The 16,696-nt window shown below is 41.5% G+C and overlaps 1 protein-coding gene across 1 annotated transcript in view; it reads right to left on the bottom strand.

Annotated features, from left to right (window-relative positions):
* Nucleotides 1–13,656, bottom strand: part of adam10a (ADAM metallopeptidase domain 10a) — a 33,880-nt gene extending 20,224 nt beyond the window's left edge. The window contains exons 1-2 of the mRNA XM_008300445.1: nt 13,284–13,656; nt 8,005–8,155 (exon numbers count right to left, since the gene is read on the bottom strand). Of these exons, the coding sequence (XP_008298667.1) occupies nt 8,005–8,155; nt 13,284–13,335 (203 nt within the window). The 5' untranslated portion in view covers nt 13,336–13,656. The remainder of the gene's footprint in view (nt 1–8,004; nt 8,156–13,283) is intronic.
* Nucleotides 13,657–16,696: the final 3,040 nt, after the last annotated feature.

Genomic DNA, 16,696 nt, shown 5'->3' on the forward strand with positions numbered 1-16,696 from the left:
GATTTCCAGTGTCAAACAAAGTGATCAGATCTAGGATTTCTTTTCAGATTTTCACTCCAATTGATGCCACAAGTGTAACAGAGAACGAAAAACTGAGAAAAAAGAATCTTAACAAAACGAAACAGGAGTGCGGCTGAACATACAGATGACAGACTGCGATATGACGAGTTGTTTGAAGTCAGCGATGTGACAGAGATCATCTAGCAGCAGACATAGTATAAATTCCTTTGCTTGTTATTAGTCCTGGCACAATCATTACAGTTCAGCCTTATCTCTGTTCCAACAAAGGTTCAGTCAACCCATGACACCACCACGGCCCCAGATGAATCCACAAGTAGATGATTCAGTTAGAAATTTAATCTGCATTATTGGGATTTGAAGAGCATTTAAAATGTTGATTGCTGCAGACTGATGCACTGTTCACGAAGGCCTTTTTAACTTCTGATAGACAAGCATCACTCAGCGAAAAGCGCTTTCCACAAAGCAAGCAGAACCGTTGCTTTAAAACCGCACTCCACAGCTTTCGATGTACTTGATCACTCATCTCTTCATCTGCTAAAACCTCACAGCAACTGACATGTGGTTGCTCCTGTATATGAGGCCACTGAACAAACACCCAACAAAAGGCAGAGAACCTAAATCATGATTCCATCCTGAACACTGGACCTGTTCTCCACCATAAATCACAATTCCTCGACCCCAGTCCAATGAGAATGAGCACCTTTGTTGTGAACACAGACATGAAGGCCGGAAACCTGTCCTGTCTGACTGAACCAAACCACAGACAGCACCCCTGACACACAAACATGCAGTTTTGGGTTTCACTTGCTCTTATATCATTACACTGCCAGTGCTTTGAAAGCTCTGGTTTCCGCTTGATTCAAAGCTAGAGGACTTTTACACATAAACGAACATCGATTACATCCATACCGCTGCCAAACGAGTTCACACAGTGCTGATTAAGCCTATCGGCGCCGTATAAATCTAGCTGTACGTCACAGTGTGATGTTTTAAATCTTGGTGCCTGTGGTGTCGTGGAAAAATCTACTAAAAACTTTAAAAATACACAAAAGCACTTGGAGGTTGTCAGCAATTTAAATCTACTGCAACAAAGGTAGAAGCGTTTCAAGAGAGTAGAAGAGTGGATGTATTTATAGAGGGGTGTCCAATCCTGGTCCTCGAGGGCCACAATCCTGCATGTTTTAGATGTTTTCCTCTTCCATAACACCTGATTTAAATGACCAGGATCATCATCAGGCTTCTGCAGAGCTTGATGATGAGCTGATCATTTGGGAAACATCTGAAACATGCAGGACTGTGGCCCTCCAGGACCAGGATTTATGGTATTGAGTGAAGGAAAATTTCTGTTGTCGCTGGCTTGTTTCAAATGTCTGACGAGTTTAATCTCTACGTTCCATAATTTCATAACGGAGCTTTACAAACCGGTACCACTTTCCTCATACTTTAACCCCCGATTTACTGCATGCACATCACAATACTGAAAGCAGCTTTAGTCTGCAAATACATGCATTTCCTTCCCCCTCAGAAAACCAGAAAATATCTAAACAATTCATCATGAGTAGATGATTAACATATAAATAAATAAACCTCCGATTTCACAACTGAAGCTGTTTTACAACGGTGACACTCGAGCGGTGATAAGATTCGTTAATCAGCAATGATTGGTTTGCCAGTTCGAAAGAGGAAGATGGAGTAACAGTGGTATGCAGAGCGTATGTCGGGAGAAGCTGATGCTCCAGACAAACAGAAACATTCAGAGGAAGGGTGAAGAAAAGAAAGCAATCAGTGACAACAACAATAATTGCAGGTATACGCTGTAAGAATGTTGGTGTGATTACTGTCGCTGCACCAAGGAGGAAAACTGAAGTTCCACAATGCAGCTTTAATTGCCATTTATGATTTTGACGCCACGCTTTACTCACCCGCTCGGCGCAAGTTTTTACCCGCTGAACTGTAAACGTGCCAGACCAAAAACTTGCAGGCAAAACAGACAGGTAGAGCGCAGGCTGAGGATCAAGACGGCGCTGCTCGTCTCACGGAAGCAGCTGACTGATAAATTATTAATGCGTAGCCCAAATGCTGAACATACTGAGTCAAGCACCTGACAATCACACGCTGCTCAGGAAGCAGAGCAGCACAGAGAAAGGGAGTTCCCTCCAGCCATGTCTACGAGATGGCATCCCGACAAAGAGGGTGATATCTACATGATGTATAGCGCATATAAGTACCTCTATGGGATGAAGCAGCAATAGAAAATGAAGGTAGTTTGGTCACAATGTGAGCTATAACGAAAACCACCGTACAACCACATAACACACAAAGATAAAGATCGACACACAGTCAGCAGATTTTTAAAGCCACATTTGTTCTGAAACATCACTTCGTTCACTTATACCGTCAAGAGAGAAACTGATGATGGATGTGCTCTCTGTTAGAGACCGACAAACTGAGAAGCTTTCTGTTTTCAAGAAGAGAATGTTTTAACACTAGCACATCCTTATAACTACCTGAGAAGTCAGACTAATTGATATCAGAATCAGAATCAGCTCTAATGGCCAAGTGTGTACACAACACACAAGGAATTTGGTTCCGGCTGTTGGTGTCGCCTCAGGAATGAGCAAGGAAAAGAATAACAATGATATAAAATAACCATAGAAAGAAAAAAAAATAAAAATGAAATAAATATATACAAGAATATACACATCTAGCAGAAAAAAATATATGTAAGGTAGTGCACAAAGTAGCAGTGCAAATAACAATGTCAGTAGTCTGCAGAATGGCTCAGCTGTTCAGTACAGTTACAGCAGTGGGATAAAAGCTGTTTTTATGTCTGGTAGTTTTAGTATGCAGGACTCTGTATCGCCTGCCGGAGGGGAGGAAGGAGAACAGTTTATGAGCAGGATGAGTGAGGTCTGCGATGACCTGCCCTCTTCCTGGTTCTACTGGAGTACAGTTCCTGGATGGAGGGCAGCGGGGCTCCGGTGATCTTCTCAGCTGACGTATGAACTTTTGTCCTGAGCCATAACTGAACCTGCACCGCTAAAGTAAACGCTGCATGATTTGAATTAGCTGTGAAACATTTGATTATGTTTGAATATCGCGGAGCTGTCGTGTTTGTTCCCAGCAGTAATGTTACTGCTTTCTTTGAAAAGTTTTTGGGGGAATTTTTACTTTCAACAGTAGACAGAGAGAGGACACAAGCAGAAAAAGAAGGGTATAGTCCTGGTAGTTAAACCATAGACACTGTGGTTACTGTATGCGATAAATGCCTCAACCATCGGGCTAGCGCTTCCCCATTTCAGTGCTTCCTGAACATACAGGCCAGTTTGTGTGTAAGCTTGCCAAATATCCATCCATCCACCATCTATACACCACTTAATCCTCATTAGGGTCATGGGGGGCTGGAGTCTATCCCAGGTGACTCCGGGTGAAGGCAGGTTCACCTGGACAGGTAACCAGTCTATCACAGGGCTACACTTAGAGACAGACAACCAAGCACACTCACACGTACAGACAATTTAGAATCACCAATTAACCTCAACATGTTTTTGGACTGTGGGAGGAAGCCGGAGAACCCGGAGAGAACCCACGCTGCACGGGGAGAACACGGAGACTCCACACAGAAAGGGACGCGAACCGGCGAGCTTCTTGCTGCGAGCCAACGGTGCTAACCACCGAGCCACCTTGCAGCTTGCCAGATATATGTTTGTCAAATACTCTCCTACCTTGATGCTTGGTGAAGGAGAAAACTACATCTTACAAATGAAAAGAGCAAATTTTATGCTTGAAAAGTTACTGAAATGTGATGAATCACTTCAACCGGCGTTGCATTAGCCAGTGCTTGACTACTTTTTTTGGCTTATCTCTTTGTAAAGCAGCCCTCCACAGAGACCCTGTGCCCTGCCTTGTTCCGTCACCTGATCCGGCACCAAATACTCATGTGAGTGGGCGTACACAAGAAAGCTTTTCTCTTGTTACAACAAACCTCTGTAGTACCCAACAGCCCTGCCTTGAATTTTCACAGAGGGGAGAGTGTTTGTCTTTATTTGGTCACGCTGGAAAAATGTCATGAATTCAGTGAGGATATAAAAACTAAAGACACGTGTTTTATGATCAATCTTTAAGTTGACTTTCTTACTATTACAGTATGCAACAGGAGTGAGTACACCCCTTGTAAAATCACTTAAATGTCAAATGATTCTGATTTGATAATACTGACCCCAAAGCAAAAGTGAATAAACATGTGACCACAAACATACAAATTAGAGACAAAGCTGTAATTTCCAAGGAGCCAAACTGCATGAACATTGCTATGAAATGTCCTGCACACCAGCACCAGAACCTGCTCAGGTTTGGACCCATACGTTGTGTCTATCTAAATGTGAAATGAACTAAAAAGAATTGCCAGAGGAAGTGAAAAATCTGACTGTGAGGTTTCCCGAAGATGAAAAAACATACACAGAGATCAGTGGCCTGTAATGATGCCACAGACAGTGTGCTGCTTTCACAATCTAGCTCTGAAAAACAAATGGAAAGCAACTCAGCACAGGGGTTATCAAAGGAAACTGGAGTTTCTTTGACAGCTTGTGTGAAGGACGTTGCACAAGATCATCATGCATCAACTTCTATATGGTGCTGGAGAAAGAAAAAAAATCCTGCTTGCTGTTTGTTAAGAGTTTGTCTCTAACAGATGTATTGCACTCAGCTTTAGACACCACAGTGTGTTCAGACATTGAAAATGCTCACGGCACTAATTCAAGCTGTAGGGCTTCGAGATATACACGTTAATTCCAACTTTTGCTTCTCCATAAAGATGAAAAACATCTAAATTACAAAACTGAGATGTGTGTTTTCACTGATGCCTCAGTAGCAAACAGAGCACTGTGCTGTGTAAAGTTTGTAAAAAATAAATTTTTAAAAACCCTGTTCAAAGTAAAAGAGGCAGCGTGAAAAACCTGTTTCAGCACCTGACACAAAAACACACAGCGGATAGGAGCAATATGTGTCCCTTCAGGTTCAGAAGCTAGCTCTCATCTCTATTCTAAAACCACAGGTAAAAAGCATTTAACGTTGGATGCCTCACTTTCCGGTGCCAGGAAAGGAAATTGGCGTTGGCTTTTCATAATGGCACAGACATGGTACCCATTTACACAGCGGACAAAGTCTAAGTTTGAACCACACAGCCTCAGATAGAACTGGACCATTTTGTTATTGCTGTACAGCTGCTCCTGTAGTTTTCAGTATGTAAAAGGATAATAGTCTTGCTAGTGGTGCTTTTCTCTAGAGTCACACAAAGCCCAGGTTACTTGGGGAAAGACGTATGGACATACTGCATCTCAACATGGTGCTCCAGCTGCAGTGGGTCAGACAGAAAAGCCCTGCAGAGGGCAGTTAGAGGAGAGGGTCATCGGAGGTTCCCTCACCTCTGTCCAGGAACTTTTCCAGGAGCAGGACCCTGAACATTGTCAGGGACTCCTCAAACCCTCTCCATAAACTGTTTGAACTGCCTCCATCAGGCAAACGTTTCTGAAGCGTTAAAGGAAGAACCTCCAGACTGATCAACAGCTTCATTCCACAAGCTGTCAGAATGCTGAACTGCTGATCCGGATATGCAAACACTTGTTTATTTAAACTGCTTTAAGTTATTGGATCCTGAAGAAACGCTCTCTCATCTTGCCTGTACCACTGTGTATGTACAGCAGAATGACAATAAACTTGATTTGATTTTGATAAAGGCCCAACTCCGATCCTCAAACTAATAGATTCAGAGTTTGAGGCATGCTCCTGCTAAATGCGTGAGCGCTTTGGGCCGTGCCACTGTCAAACTGTCAAGTGTAAGAGAGCTCTGATGTGGACTTCTCTATGCTATTATGTTCTCCTTCTGTGAGACTGCATATCTGCAGACTTCTCTGAGGGACTGGCCCACAGTTCGTAGCGAAATTGGTGATGTCTAAACATAGTCGTCCTGCCCACACGAAATGTGCACGACCCAGGCCTGGATGGTGCAGGGAAGAAATCTGCTATTAGGTTTATCTGGAAGTGACAGCATCTGACTGCTCGCTGCTGTTTGCTGCAGGTTTGCTGAAATGTCTACAAACAAAACACTGAGCAAACAGTAGTTCATCAAACGAGCAGCTAAGCAGACTTCAAAACCAACATGAGTACACATTCCAGTTTTTTAATAGTGGTGTGTTTTTCCGGAGCAACCTGTGCTGTCACGATAGTAAATCTGTAACGGGTTTAGTATTCAGGTTTTAGGGCCATAGTTTTGTTTAGTTTTTTTAAGAGAAGCAATCGCACAGAATTACAGATGAAATGTTTTGTCCATATCACCCTGCCCAATAAGACAGTGCTGACGGTTTTTCCAAGAACAGCAATAACAGGAAAAAGCACCAAAGCACAGGAAAAGGATGTGTTTGACAGAGCCTGGATAATCCAGCACAGACAGGCTTGGTGAAGAGCAAAGGAAGCAGAGCTGCTGAGGTTCGTTAGCACTATACACCTCAATGTGGCAAAAAAAAAAAGAAAAGAAAAAGAAATTAAAAGCTGCAAAAAGGGAAAAGCAGATTGAATCGAGAGCCAGACAGAAAGGGACAAATTGAAAGACATTTCTCATTAGTAAGAGTCGCCCCAGACCAACGCTGGGATCACGAGACAGATATGCTCGACTGTGATGTGTGCAAAATGAAGGCAGCAGAAAAGTGCGTTCTATTGTTAGTGAGCTAAAACAAGCCTTAGCAATACACCCAGTCACTGCACATTAAGCTCATCTGCCTACATCAAGCATATTCAAAGCTATGGCCCAACTTATCATCACTGGTGAATGCAATCAAAACCATTTTGTTCAAGGCTAAGGAAAAAGAAACACACAACTATGTCCACGTTGCTTCAAAGTTCTTCTAAACCCAACAAATCACTTGTTTTTTTAACGCTACTTCCCTCCACAAAATCAACAAACAGCATTTTAAGCCGTTTCATTTTCTTGCGTCGGCACTGCAAACAGTTTATTTGCAAATGTTTCATTCGCACACATTCTGTTGTCTCCTTGTACAAAATGAGAAGAACTCGGCTGATACGAATCTGAGAACATTTAAACAGCGATAACGCCTAAAATAATCTGTTTCCAAAACAAAGATGGCCTCGTTGTGCTCTAACAGCCCAGACCAGAGAACATCTCAAGTTATGTGTCATATGTCCTAAAACTGAATCAGAATGAATGAATGCAAGGAGACTCCACAGGAAGAGGTAAAAAAAAGAAAAGAGCTGCCTATCTCACTACTAGACCTGCAGTAATCTGGTTAGTCTTGTTTTCTCAGCGTCTTAAATAACCAGTGTTGCCAGCGATGCTCCCAGAGGGGCCCGTGTCAGACAGGTTTCTGTATTAGCAGGTCTAAAACCCACTCGATGCAGAATCAATTACGTTCTCACACATTTCTAGACTTAATTAAACTTGCACACATTTTTGCCTAAAGCAAAGGAAAACAACAAGTACCGCATACATACAGAAGCCCGACTGGAAAATTCTGAGTTACCAGCTTCATGTTTCAGTTCTACTGCAGTAACCCTGTATGTCAGTATATATCTGCTCTAGTACAATTTACTATACATTCTACATTAGCAACAGCTGTGGTTTTAATATGGAATCAGCATAACTAAGTCATCAATTATATAACACGCGACCTATGGGGAACCAGATGAGCCTTTCCGTAATCCATTTCACAGGCTAAATACATTGCTTGCTGATTATTAATGCAAACAAGATACACTGCATAATCCTGTGGTGACGATATGGTTAAGTAAACGCCGTATAGAGCAACATGGCTGAGAAGAGCTGTATATGTTTGGTTTATTCTTAGGTCTGCATTGTGCACAACAAGAATGTATGGAAGATGAAAGGTTGGCAGACAGGAAGAGACAGTGAGTAAGTGAGGAGGAGTGTGTGTGTGTGTGTGTGTGTGTGTGTGTGTTTGCATGTAAACTGACCTTCCGTGAGCGTGGAAGTCCAGCTGCACGGTCCTGTCCTCCGTGGACAGCGCCCTCTTGGCTCTCTGGTGACGGTTGTGCAGGGCCTCTGTGTCATACGATAAACCTTCATAATGGCGAATATATTTGTTCAAACGGTTCCCAAACTGACCTGAAAGAGAGTTAAACGGCTCATTAATACAGGCCAACAAACATCAGCTGCACAGGCCACACTCTGACAATTTACCGTGATTCCGTGAAAGTCGTGACCTTGTGACATTGAGCCAGTTTGCACATTAGCAGGACCCCGAAGCTAAATCAGTACATTGTTTTTCACCACTGCTTTTCCTATCGTGACATGTCAAAATGTCTTAATGAAACAGGCCTATGGATTCATGCTGGGAAAACAGGGATGAATCTCTACAATAGTTGCCAGCTATAGTACAAGATGTCACTCACTGGACATGCTTAACAGGCTTATTCAGCTTACCGCCATGCCCCCACAGAGGTAATCCCGCCGGCTTTCACTCTAACCATTTTCTTTGTTGTTTTCACAAAGACAAAGAAAGTGCTCAGTTTAACGCACAAGTGAGAAGCACATGATGCACATCAGGTGACTGAGGTTGTGTTTCGGCGGTACTGTATATCATTGTGCGAGCTGAGAGGCTGAATTAATTGCAGGCTTTTTAAATGCTAATCTACATTCCAAGGGAACAATGAATGCGACTAACTATCTATCTCTCTGAAGTTTTTGGGTTGTAAAAGGAAAAAACTCCTCTGAGCGAGAAAAAAAAATCTCAAAAAGAAATTGAAAATGAATTAATTAGCAAAGGCTCCATTTACAGAGTCGGGGCAGGCACTGAGCGATGAGCTTTTGTAATGGAGGACCTTCACTGGTTACCAAAAGACTCCCACAGGCAAAAGAGAATAAAGTAGGAGCTCCACCTTGCCTGTGCTCTTACAGTACGCTGTTGTGTTCATCACTGTAGCACTTCATGTGGTGGGAGTCACAACTCCCCAAACAGGGAGAGGCTGTACAAGGCTAGCAGCAACTTGTCCATGAATGCACTCAGAGAATATTCCAGCAACCAGCTTATTTTGCCCTTCTGCCACGATGAAAATAATGACAGCAAACGAGAGAAGAGAAACAAGCAGCCTAAAGATAGGCTTTGGGGTGAGGGAGCAAGGCTTTAATTAATCGGGGAATACGTTGGTTTCGTACAAAAACAAACACTGCCAGCTCAGATTGGCCAGATCTGCTTTCTCTGGAGGATGTGACAGCTCCATTAATATGTAGAAATGTGACAGCTCAGAGCTGGTTTGTCAACAGATAGCTGCTTGTATTACAACATTGCAGTAAGTTTGACTTCTCCAGGATGCTACAACAATCTCACTCACATTAGATCACAAAAATCTACATACCATGTAAAAAAATATGGAACTTGTTCTCAAATAGAGAAGTTTTGCATGCACACTAGCTGCCTGATCACTATCAGGGCTCGTGGCTATGCAGGAATAAAATGAGTATTGTTTGTCTACACATGCCTCTGAGTAAGCAGGTCACTCTGTAAAGATAACACCCTGAACATGACCATATTTAGGATACCACGCAAACATTCTCATAAAGTCGCACAGCTGCTCAACAGTTGTGTTTAAACGGACAAACAAACGCGTCTCTTTTAGAATTACCCCAAAGAAATGAACCCCGCCGCTACCAAGTTGACCGAACAATCTTTTAATACAGATGCTAACATTGGATAATAACAAAATATAATTTACTAAGAGGATAAATAGCAAGACTAACCACTTTAAACTTGAGAAACCATCAGCATTAGAACCAAACCACTTGGTACCTTTGTTGTATGTCATCCCCATCTCTCTTGTTTTTACTTTGCATTCAAATAAAGAAGCAAAAACGCCCAAAAAGTATAAAGGAAGGATTTTTTTTTACTGGTGTGTCCACATTCCAACCAGACTGAAACACTGCATTCACTCTGAGTGGAGGCCGCCGCAGCCCCTAACCTGACATCATAGCTACTCAGTGTTTATTATTTTTCATCAGAATTTGAACTTGTATTCCATTATCAGGACTGAACTGCTGTTAAAAATAGAAAACTCAATTACAAGCTACACAAACAAATTGAAAAGTGTCGCTTACACTCTCACACATCGTATAAAAAAGCTGGAATTACACATACTGTGTTAGAAAATGTTTCATTCCATATGGACCTTGTGAGAGTTTTATATTCATGTAATTCATTTATGTCATGAATTGCAATTCTCAAACTCACCTAAATGGATTTATGAAAATACTAAATAGCTATATTTTAATTGAAATTTAAAACTATGTAATTTTACCATGTGTTTAGATATAGTGCATTTCATTTTAATTTAAAGTGAAATTCTGTATAAAGCTCCTGTGTGCAGGATTGACAGGGATTTGTCTCTGTCTAGGTTGCATTAGTGCATCATCACCTGTGTTTTTGTTCACTTGGAATGAGGCCTTTCTAACCACAGAGGGAGTGGGTCCTCTTCCATGAAGCTGGCTATTTTACACCACCGTGTTTCTACCGTAGCCCAAAAGAGAAAAGTCAAACACTGGCTCCAGAGAGGGCCTTTCATGTTTTTCACAGCCACTGTATATTTTCTCCTACATGCTTAAAAAGGGAGGGTGAGGCAAGAAAACGTTCAGCTACGTGCCGCTTAATGTGACCCACTCAAATTAATTGTTTTTCATTAAAAGTATTCACAAAGTCTTCTGAACTACTTTTTTTTTACATTCACTCCTCTTTCTTAGGCATTCCTTCCTTTTGCAGTATTAAAAAATACACTGATTCACGACCTGTCAGCAGCATCTTACTTTATCTGGAGCTAAACAGATCACCTCAGTAAGGAATAGATGAAATTTCTGGTCAGACAGCAGCAAAGGCTGAGAAAAAACTGGCAGTCAGTTTCCGTGTAATGGCCACATCATCAGGATTTCAGCGCAATCGGTTTCAGCCTCAAGTGCCCCGGTGAAGTGCAATTCTTGACAGAGAGGAAACTGCTGACAACAACCGAGGAGGCGGTAACAGCGAGGATCTCAACTGATCCGAGCCTCGCATTACCGAGCATGCTGGGCGATGGCTGCCAGGCTAGCGCAACACATCAGGCTTCCTGCAGCTTTAGGGCAGCTTCCATGTCTCTCCTCAACATTGTGTACCGCACAGCACAAGAAACAATAGCAGTAAAAGGGTTGGCTGAAACCTGCAAGCATCAAGTCTGATAAATATTGGCTATAACGAAATCCTATGCTACATTACTCAGGAGGGGAAAAAAAATAAATAAGAAATTCTCCGCAGCGAGCCATCACTGTAAGCCGGCCAAGTAACGGCAGCTGTGTCAAAAGTGAGATAACCCACTTTATCTGAAACACTGACTTCCTCAGAAATGTCTGAGCCGAGGAAAAACTGATTGTATTGTGTGTCATGTCATCATTACCGAAAAGCCTTCTTGATCCTTTCTACTCAACACTCACAATCCAAATATAACCACAGAGGGCTTCCAACGTGCCAGTTATACTGAACAGAAACCAGTGTAGGCCAGTGTGTAGTTTAGTCAAGCGTTTGTAGCGATCTAGGTGTATATCAGGATGTCTTCTGTCAATTTGTAATTGAAAGCGGTCATTTAAAAGCAGGTAAAGGTTAATAATTACTTTCTGTCGCGCGTAACGTTGGTACAATCTGCCTCAGCCTTGGCTTGTACAGTTTTAAGTCACTCAAACACAATGCTGGTGGATGAAGTGACTAATGGGTGGACATCCTACAATAGGAGTGCTCCATTCCACAACATGTACAAGTTTGAGCAAATGTTGGAAATATCGTAACAGCATTCACCCTCAGGATAAAGTCAACATGCAACACCGATATCTTAAAACCGTTTTATGAAAAAACTGATGAAGCAATTCACCAGCGTTTGACGTGAAGTGAAGCTTGACCAACAACGTATCGGCAACACTGCAAGCTCGCAGTTTAAAGACACATGACAACAAAGTGGAAGCACAAACTAAACTCTAGTTGGTTTTCCTGTCCCAGTTTGTCGTGCTGTGACCGCTCAACCTGAACCTTCAGGGGACTGATGCTGTTGGGTGCTGAAGCAGGACAACATCCGTTATGAAATCTGTGTTTGCAGAGTTTATAAGAGGACAAAAAAAAACACACACACATCCTGTAGCCACATATAATCACGTTCAGGTTGTTTATTTGCCGATATCCATTTCTACACACAGTTTAAACCAGGAGCTTAGGCTATTTCTAATGCGTCTGTTTTGATGTTTTGTGAAGCACTTTGGGTCGTATTACTGTAATAATCTGGAAGCTGAAAAACACTCAGCCAGCGCTTTATTTTAATCATCCGTGTGGAGAGACGCTATCTTTAACTTGACTCATTTTGGATTTGTTTTTTTGTCAATTACACAACACTCCAGGTTCCTCTAGTTTCTACAAAGATGACTCAGTGACTCCTGGAAACTCTGATTAAAAGTGAACAGAGATTACAGCCAAGTGAAGGTGGTACCACTTAAACACTGTTGGGAATACCCTAGAAAAGCACCAGACTGAAACAAACACCCATCTACTGCCCTGAAATGAAGATCACAACTTCTGGTACAACTAACGTCCACATCCTGGTGACAACAGGAAAATGTGAAGCTTCACAACATGGTGGATCTTTTTTTTTTTTTCCTTTTTTTGCTGTTGTAAACAACGAGCACAAAGGCTCCCAGTCGGGGTCATCACAGGTCAGTAATGGAGCAGTTTGCCTGCTCTGTCACTGGCAGACGTAATAGCTGTCAAACGGAGCCGAGCAGTATCACATATCTACATAACTTTACATCACCAGCGGGGCTAAACTTAGTGTTAAACTAGTTTGAAATCATCCCAGTAAACTGAATAACCCCCCTCCAGTACTTGGGACCCGTTCAAGCTTCGCCATTCAAATGTCTTGTTTGTAGACGTTAGCGCGGAATCGTTAGTTTTCCTCTGAGGAGCTGTCAAAGACACGAGCCGTTTATCTACTTAACCTGTATCACCCAAAACCCCAAATTAATGAAGCTGATACTCGGCCAACACGGGCTGGCTAGACCTGGCCTGGGTGCGCACCGTACCGAGTAAACACAGGACAGCAGTAACAAACATTAACATTAGCCAGCTAGCTAGCAAGTTAGATAGCCCGAGTACAACTGCATGATCCGATTAGCGCTAGCTCCAATGACGATCACGGAACACTTTCCTTCCCCCCGTTAAAGTCAATGGCAAACTTACCTGTGATGTCTTGTAGGCAGCAAAACATGAGAATTAGTTTGACAAATATCATATCGAAATCCCCTGTAATCCCACTAAACTAGCTGAGCGACCCAGCGGCACCGCTGACTGCTTCTTGTTTCGTTTTCTTTCACTTAAAGCTGTAGTCGCCCTTCCTAGTTAGCTAGCTCCCATCGCAAACGCCGGCTCTGCCCGTCTGTGGCACCGCGACGGCAGACACACAGACAGACACACCGACCGACCGACCGAGCGAGGGAGCGGCAGACAGACAGTCAGACAGACAGGTCCTCCTCCCTTCCGGCGCGTATTGCCAAGAGAGGTCGGGACACACCCATCCCTACTGTAGTGGTCATAGGTCGAGAGAGCGAGAAAACAAGCTACAAATCACCTCAACTAGCATTCAGCGGTACAACAAAACACTGTAAACGAGTCCGAGAAACAGGCACCGAGCTGCGGTTGACTGGCTGTGCTTTGCTGCGCGCAAGTTGTTTACTTCCGCAATTCATGACTTCCCGGTTCAGCAGATTTTATGTTATAATAGTTATAATAGTGAGGTTTAATATGGAAAGTCAGGTTGTTTATGTGGCACATGTAGGGCAACAGCCTTCAAGTCCAGGGTTTTTTTTTAGTAGGAAAATAAAATTGGATTTTTTTGTAGTGGGGTTAAGACCATACAAGTGTTTTTATATGGCGTGAATTTACCTGAGTAATTAAAAACCTGCACAAAATATACAAATTACAGCTTTAACTGACAATAATGATATAAGTTATGGATATTAATGTGATTCATTAAAAAAAAACAAGGTTGAAACTTTGCAGTGTTATTAATGAGGTGCTGCAAAACATCATAATGTATTTTAGTTAAATCATCTTGTGTTTTTCTAGTTTACTTAATACAAATACTAGAGTTGTGCTCATTTCTACATGTCTAATCATTTTATTTTCAGACCACCTAAGAGCTCAGAAATGTGACTTCTTCTGACTCCAGGCATTTGATTTAAAATGAATGAATGAACGACAGCTGAAAGTTCACTCAGCTCATTAAATTAAGTTTATAAGAATAAGCCCAGGATGTGCTCTTAAATGGTTCAAACTCCCCCTTGTTTGTTCTGTAGTTTGAGAACGCAGACATGGTGGAAACTTAATGTATGTTAAATTATGGCTGTTTCTTTTCACAATAATCAAAGCAGTTCTAACCATAACAAATGTTTGTGATGAATTCAGTCCTCACGCCTACAGACTCACCATTTATCTCACTGTAACCGGGAGCCGCCTCACAGTTTGTCTTTTGTACTGACTCTGGTCAAAAACAACTTGAATGGCTGTAAGTTCTCAATGTTAAATAAGGAACAGCAGGTCTGTCTGTAAACACTGTCTTCATAACTTTAATTGATATGTTATTATACCGATTAAAATGTTGTGTTACAATAAACTATAGGGGAAAAAAATATGTAAACAATACACAGTGAATGCATGTGAGCAACTAGCAAACAGGCAAACAGGAGAATCAGTGGCGTAGGGCACTGAGGAGACAGCAGAGTGTGTTGAAAAAGATTAATTTCCGGATTCTGTTTCCTCTGTAAACCACAGGGTTATGTTAGGTGTTCCTACCTCACTCAAAACATAATTCTTTGAACAGAACAAAACAAAACGGTGATGGATGTCTCTGTTGTTTGTTTGTGCTAAGCAGGCAGAAAGAGAAAAAAAAATATGGGGAAAAAATAATAATCTAGATCCCACTTGTAAAAGCCACAGTTTACTTTACTGACTGCTGCCATGCTGTTACCAGTGGCTGAAGTTAGGTTTGTGGTTGGACACTGGTAAATCTTGTAAATGATGTGGTTATGGTCCTCTAAGCCACTTGGTACCGTTGTGTCGGTCTTTCTGCACCCACACAACAGGTCCGGTGAACACAGATGCTCTGCTGGGCTGAAGACAGATCCACCGTGAAGGAAATTCTGTATTTTAAAATTGTCGTTTTAAATCAAACGCTCATTGAAAGTTCAAAATAATAATGTCAAACATCACAGTAACAAAAAAAGAGAGAAAAAAAGGACATTTTAGCTCAAAAGGGCCCTTTATATGACACTGCATACTTCAGGAGTCAAAATCATAAATCTTGAGTGACACCGAGAGTCGTACTCTAAAAATTAAATTAAATGAAATAGAAAAACATGCTGCACCTTTCACCTTAGCAGCACTTTAACTGTGCTGTCATTATGTTACTGTCCCAGACTTCTCATAGACAGATGTAGCCTGTAAAGACTCAAATGATTCTCGGTCTGTGCTTGGTCGAGTATTTGCTGCCACCCAGTGACCTGCAGCGCTCCTGCATGTGGACTGATCCGACCTGTCAAATAACTAGTAGCTACACGGCTTCTCCGCCTGGATCTCCTCTTTTAAGTCTGAGCAAGTGTAATGTATAATATAATGCATACATTTTTTAAATATTTAATTTTAATTTAATCATTTCTTGGAGGAGGGGGTAATGTCTACAAAAATCACAGAAAAAAGTCAGAATTTAAATGTCCAGGAAAAAAAACAAAGCAAAAAACATCTGGGCAAAACTTTATATAAAGTCCACATCAAAACATCTGTATTTTTAGAAAAGGTAATTTGTTCTTTTACAACATTCAACTGTAAAATTGCACTCTCTAAAATTGTGGGTTTACTGATTTTAATCTAAAAACATCAATCTTTTACAGATATATGCTTTTTTTTGTTTGTTTGGGGGGTTTTTTTTTACATTTTTTTAAACACTTTCTGAACATTACACTATCCTACAGTATCCACCATTTTTTAAAGCATATTTTTTCTGCCACCCTTGCTGATAGATTTTGACAATGTTTGTTTGTTTGTTTGTTTGTTTTCTAACAGTGTACTTAAATTTTACAAAGGGGGAAATAGAATAGAATAGAATAGAATAGAATAGAATAGAATAGAATAGAATAGAATAGAATAGAATAGAACTTTATTGATCCCGTGGTGGAAACCTCGGGGAAATTGCTGAAAGACACTAGCAGTTAAAACTATTAACTACACACGTAAAAATAATACATTATTTTACACCCAACTAGAGAATCTAAAAAAACATTTACATTGAACAAAAATATAAATGCATCATACAAATGTTCTTCTTATCTGACTTAAGTTGAATTTGGACTTTTCTGGTTAGAGAATAGTTTTGTTAACCAAATGTGCTTAAAATGTTTTTAAGCCAATCGTTGACTAAGGCTCCACATCCTGATCAGGTGTGACTTGACAGTGATCAGATAGTTTGACCAGGACACAGACACTCCAGTGGCTATAAAAGGCAACCTTGAAATGCAGCTTTATGCAAACGTCATGATGCCACAGATGACAAGAGAAAGGGCTGCTGGCATGTTGGATGCTGACCTGTCAGCATTAGCCAG

This window comes from Stegastes partitus, unplaced genomic scaffold (genome assembly GCF_000690725.1).
Source record: "Stegastes partitus isolate 25-593 unplaced genomic scaffold, Stegastes_partitus-1.0.2 Scaffold1542, whole genome shotgun sequence".
Taxonomy (NCBI): Eukaryota; Metazoa; Chordata; class Actinopteri; family Pomacentridae; genus Stegastes; species Stegastes partitus.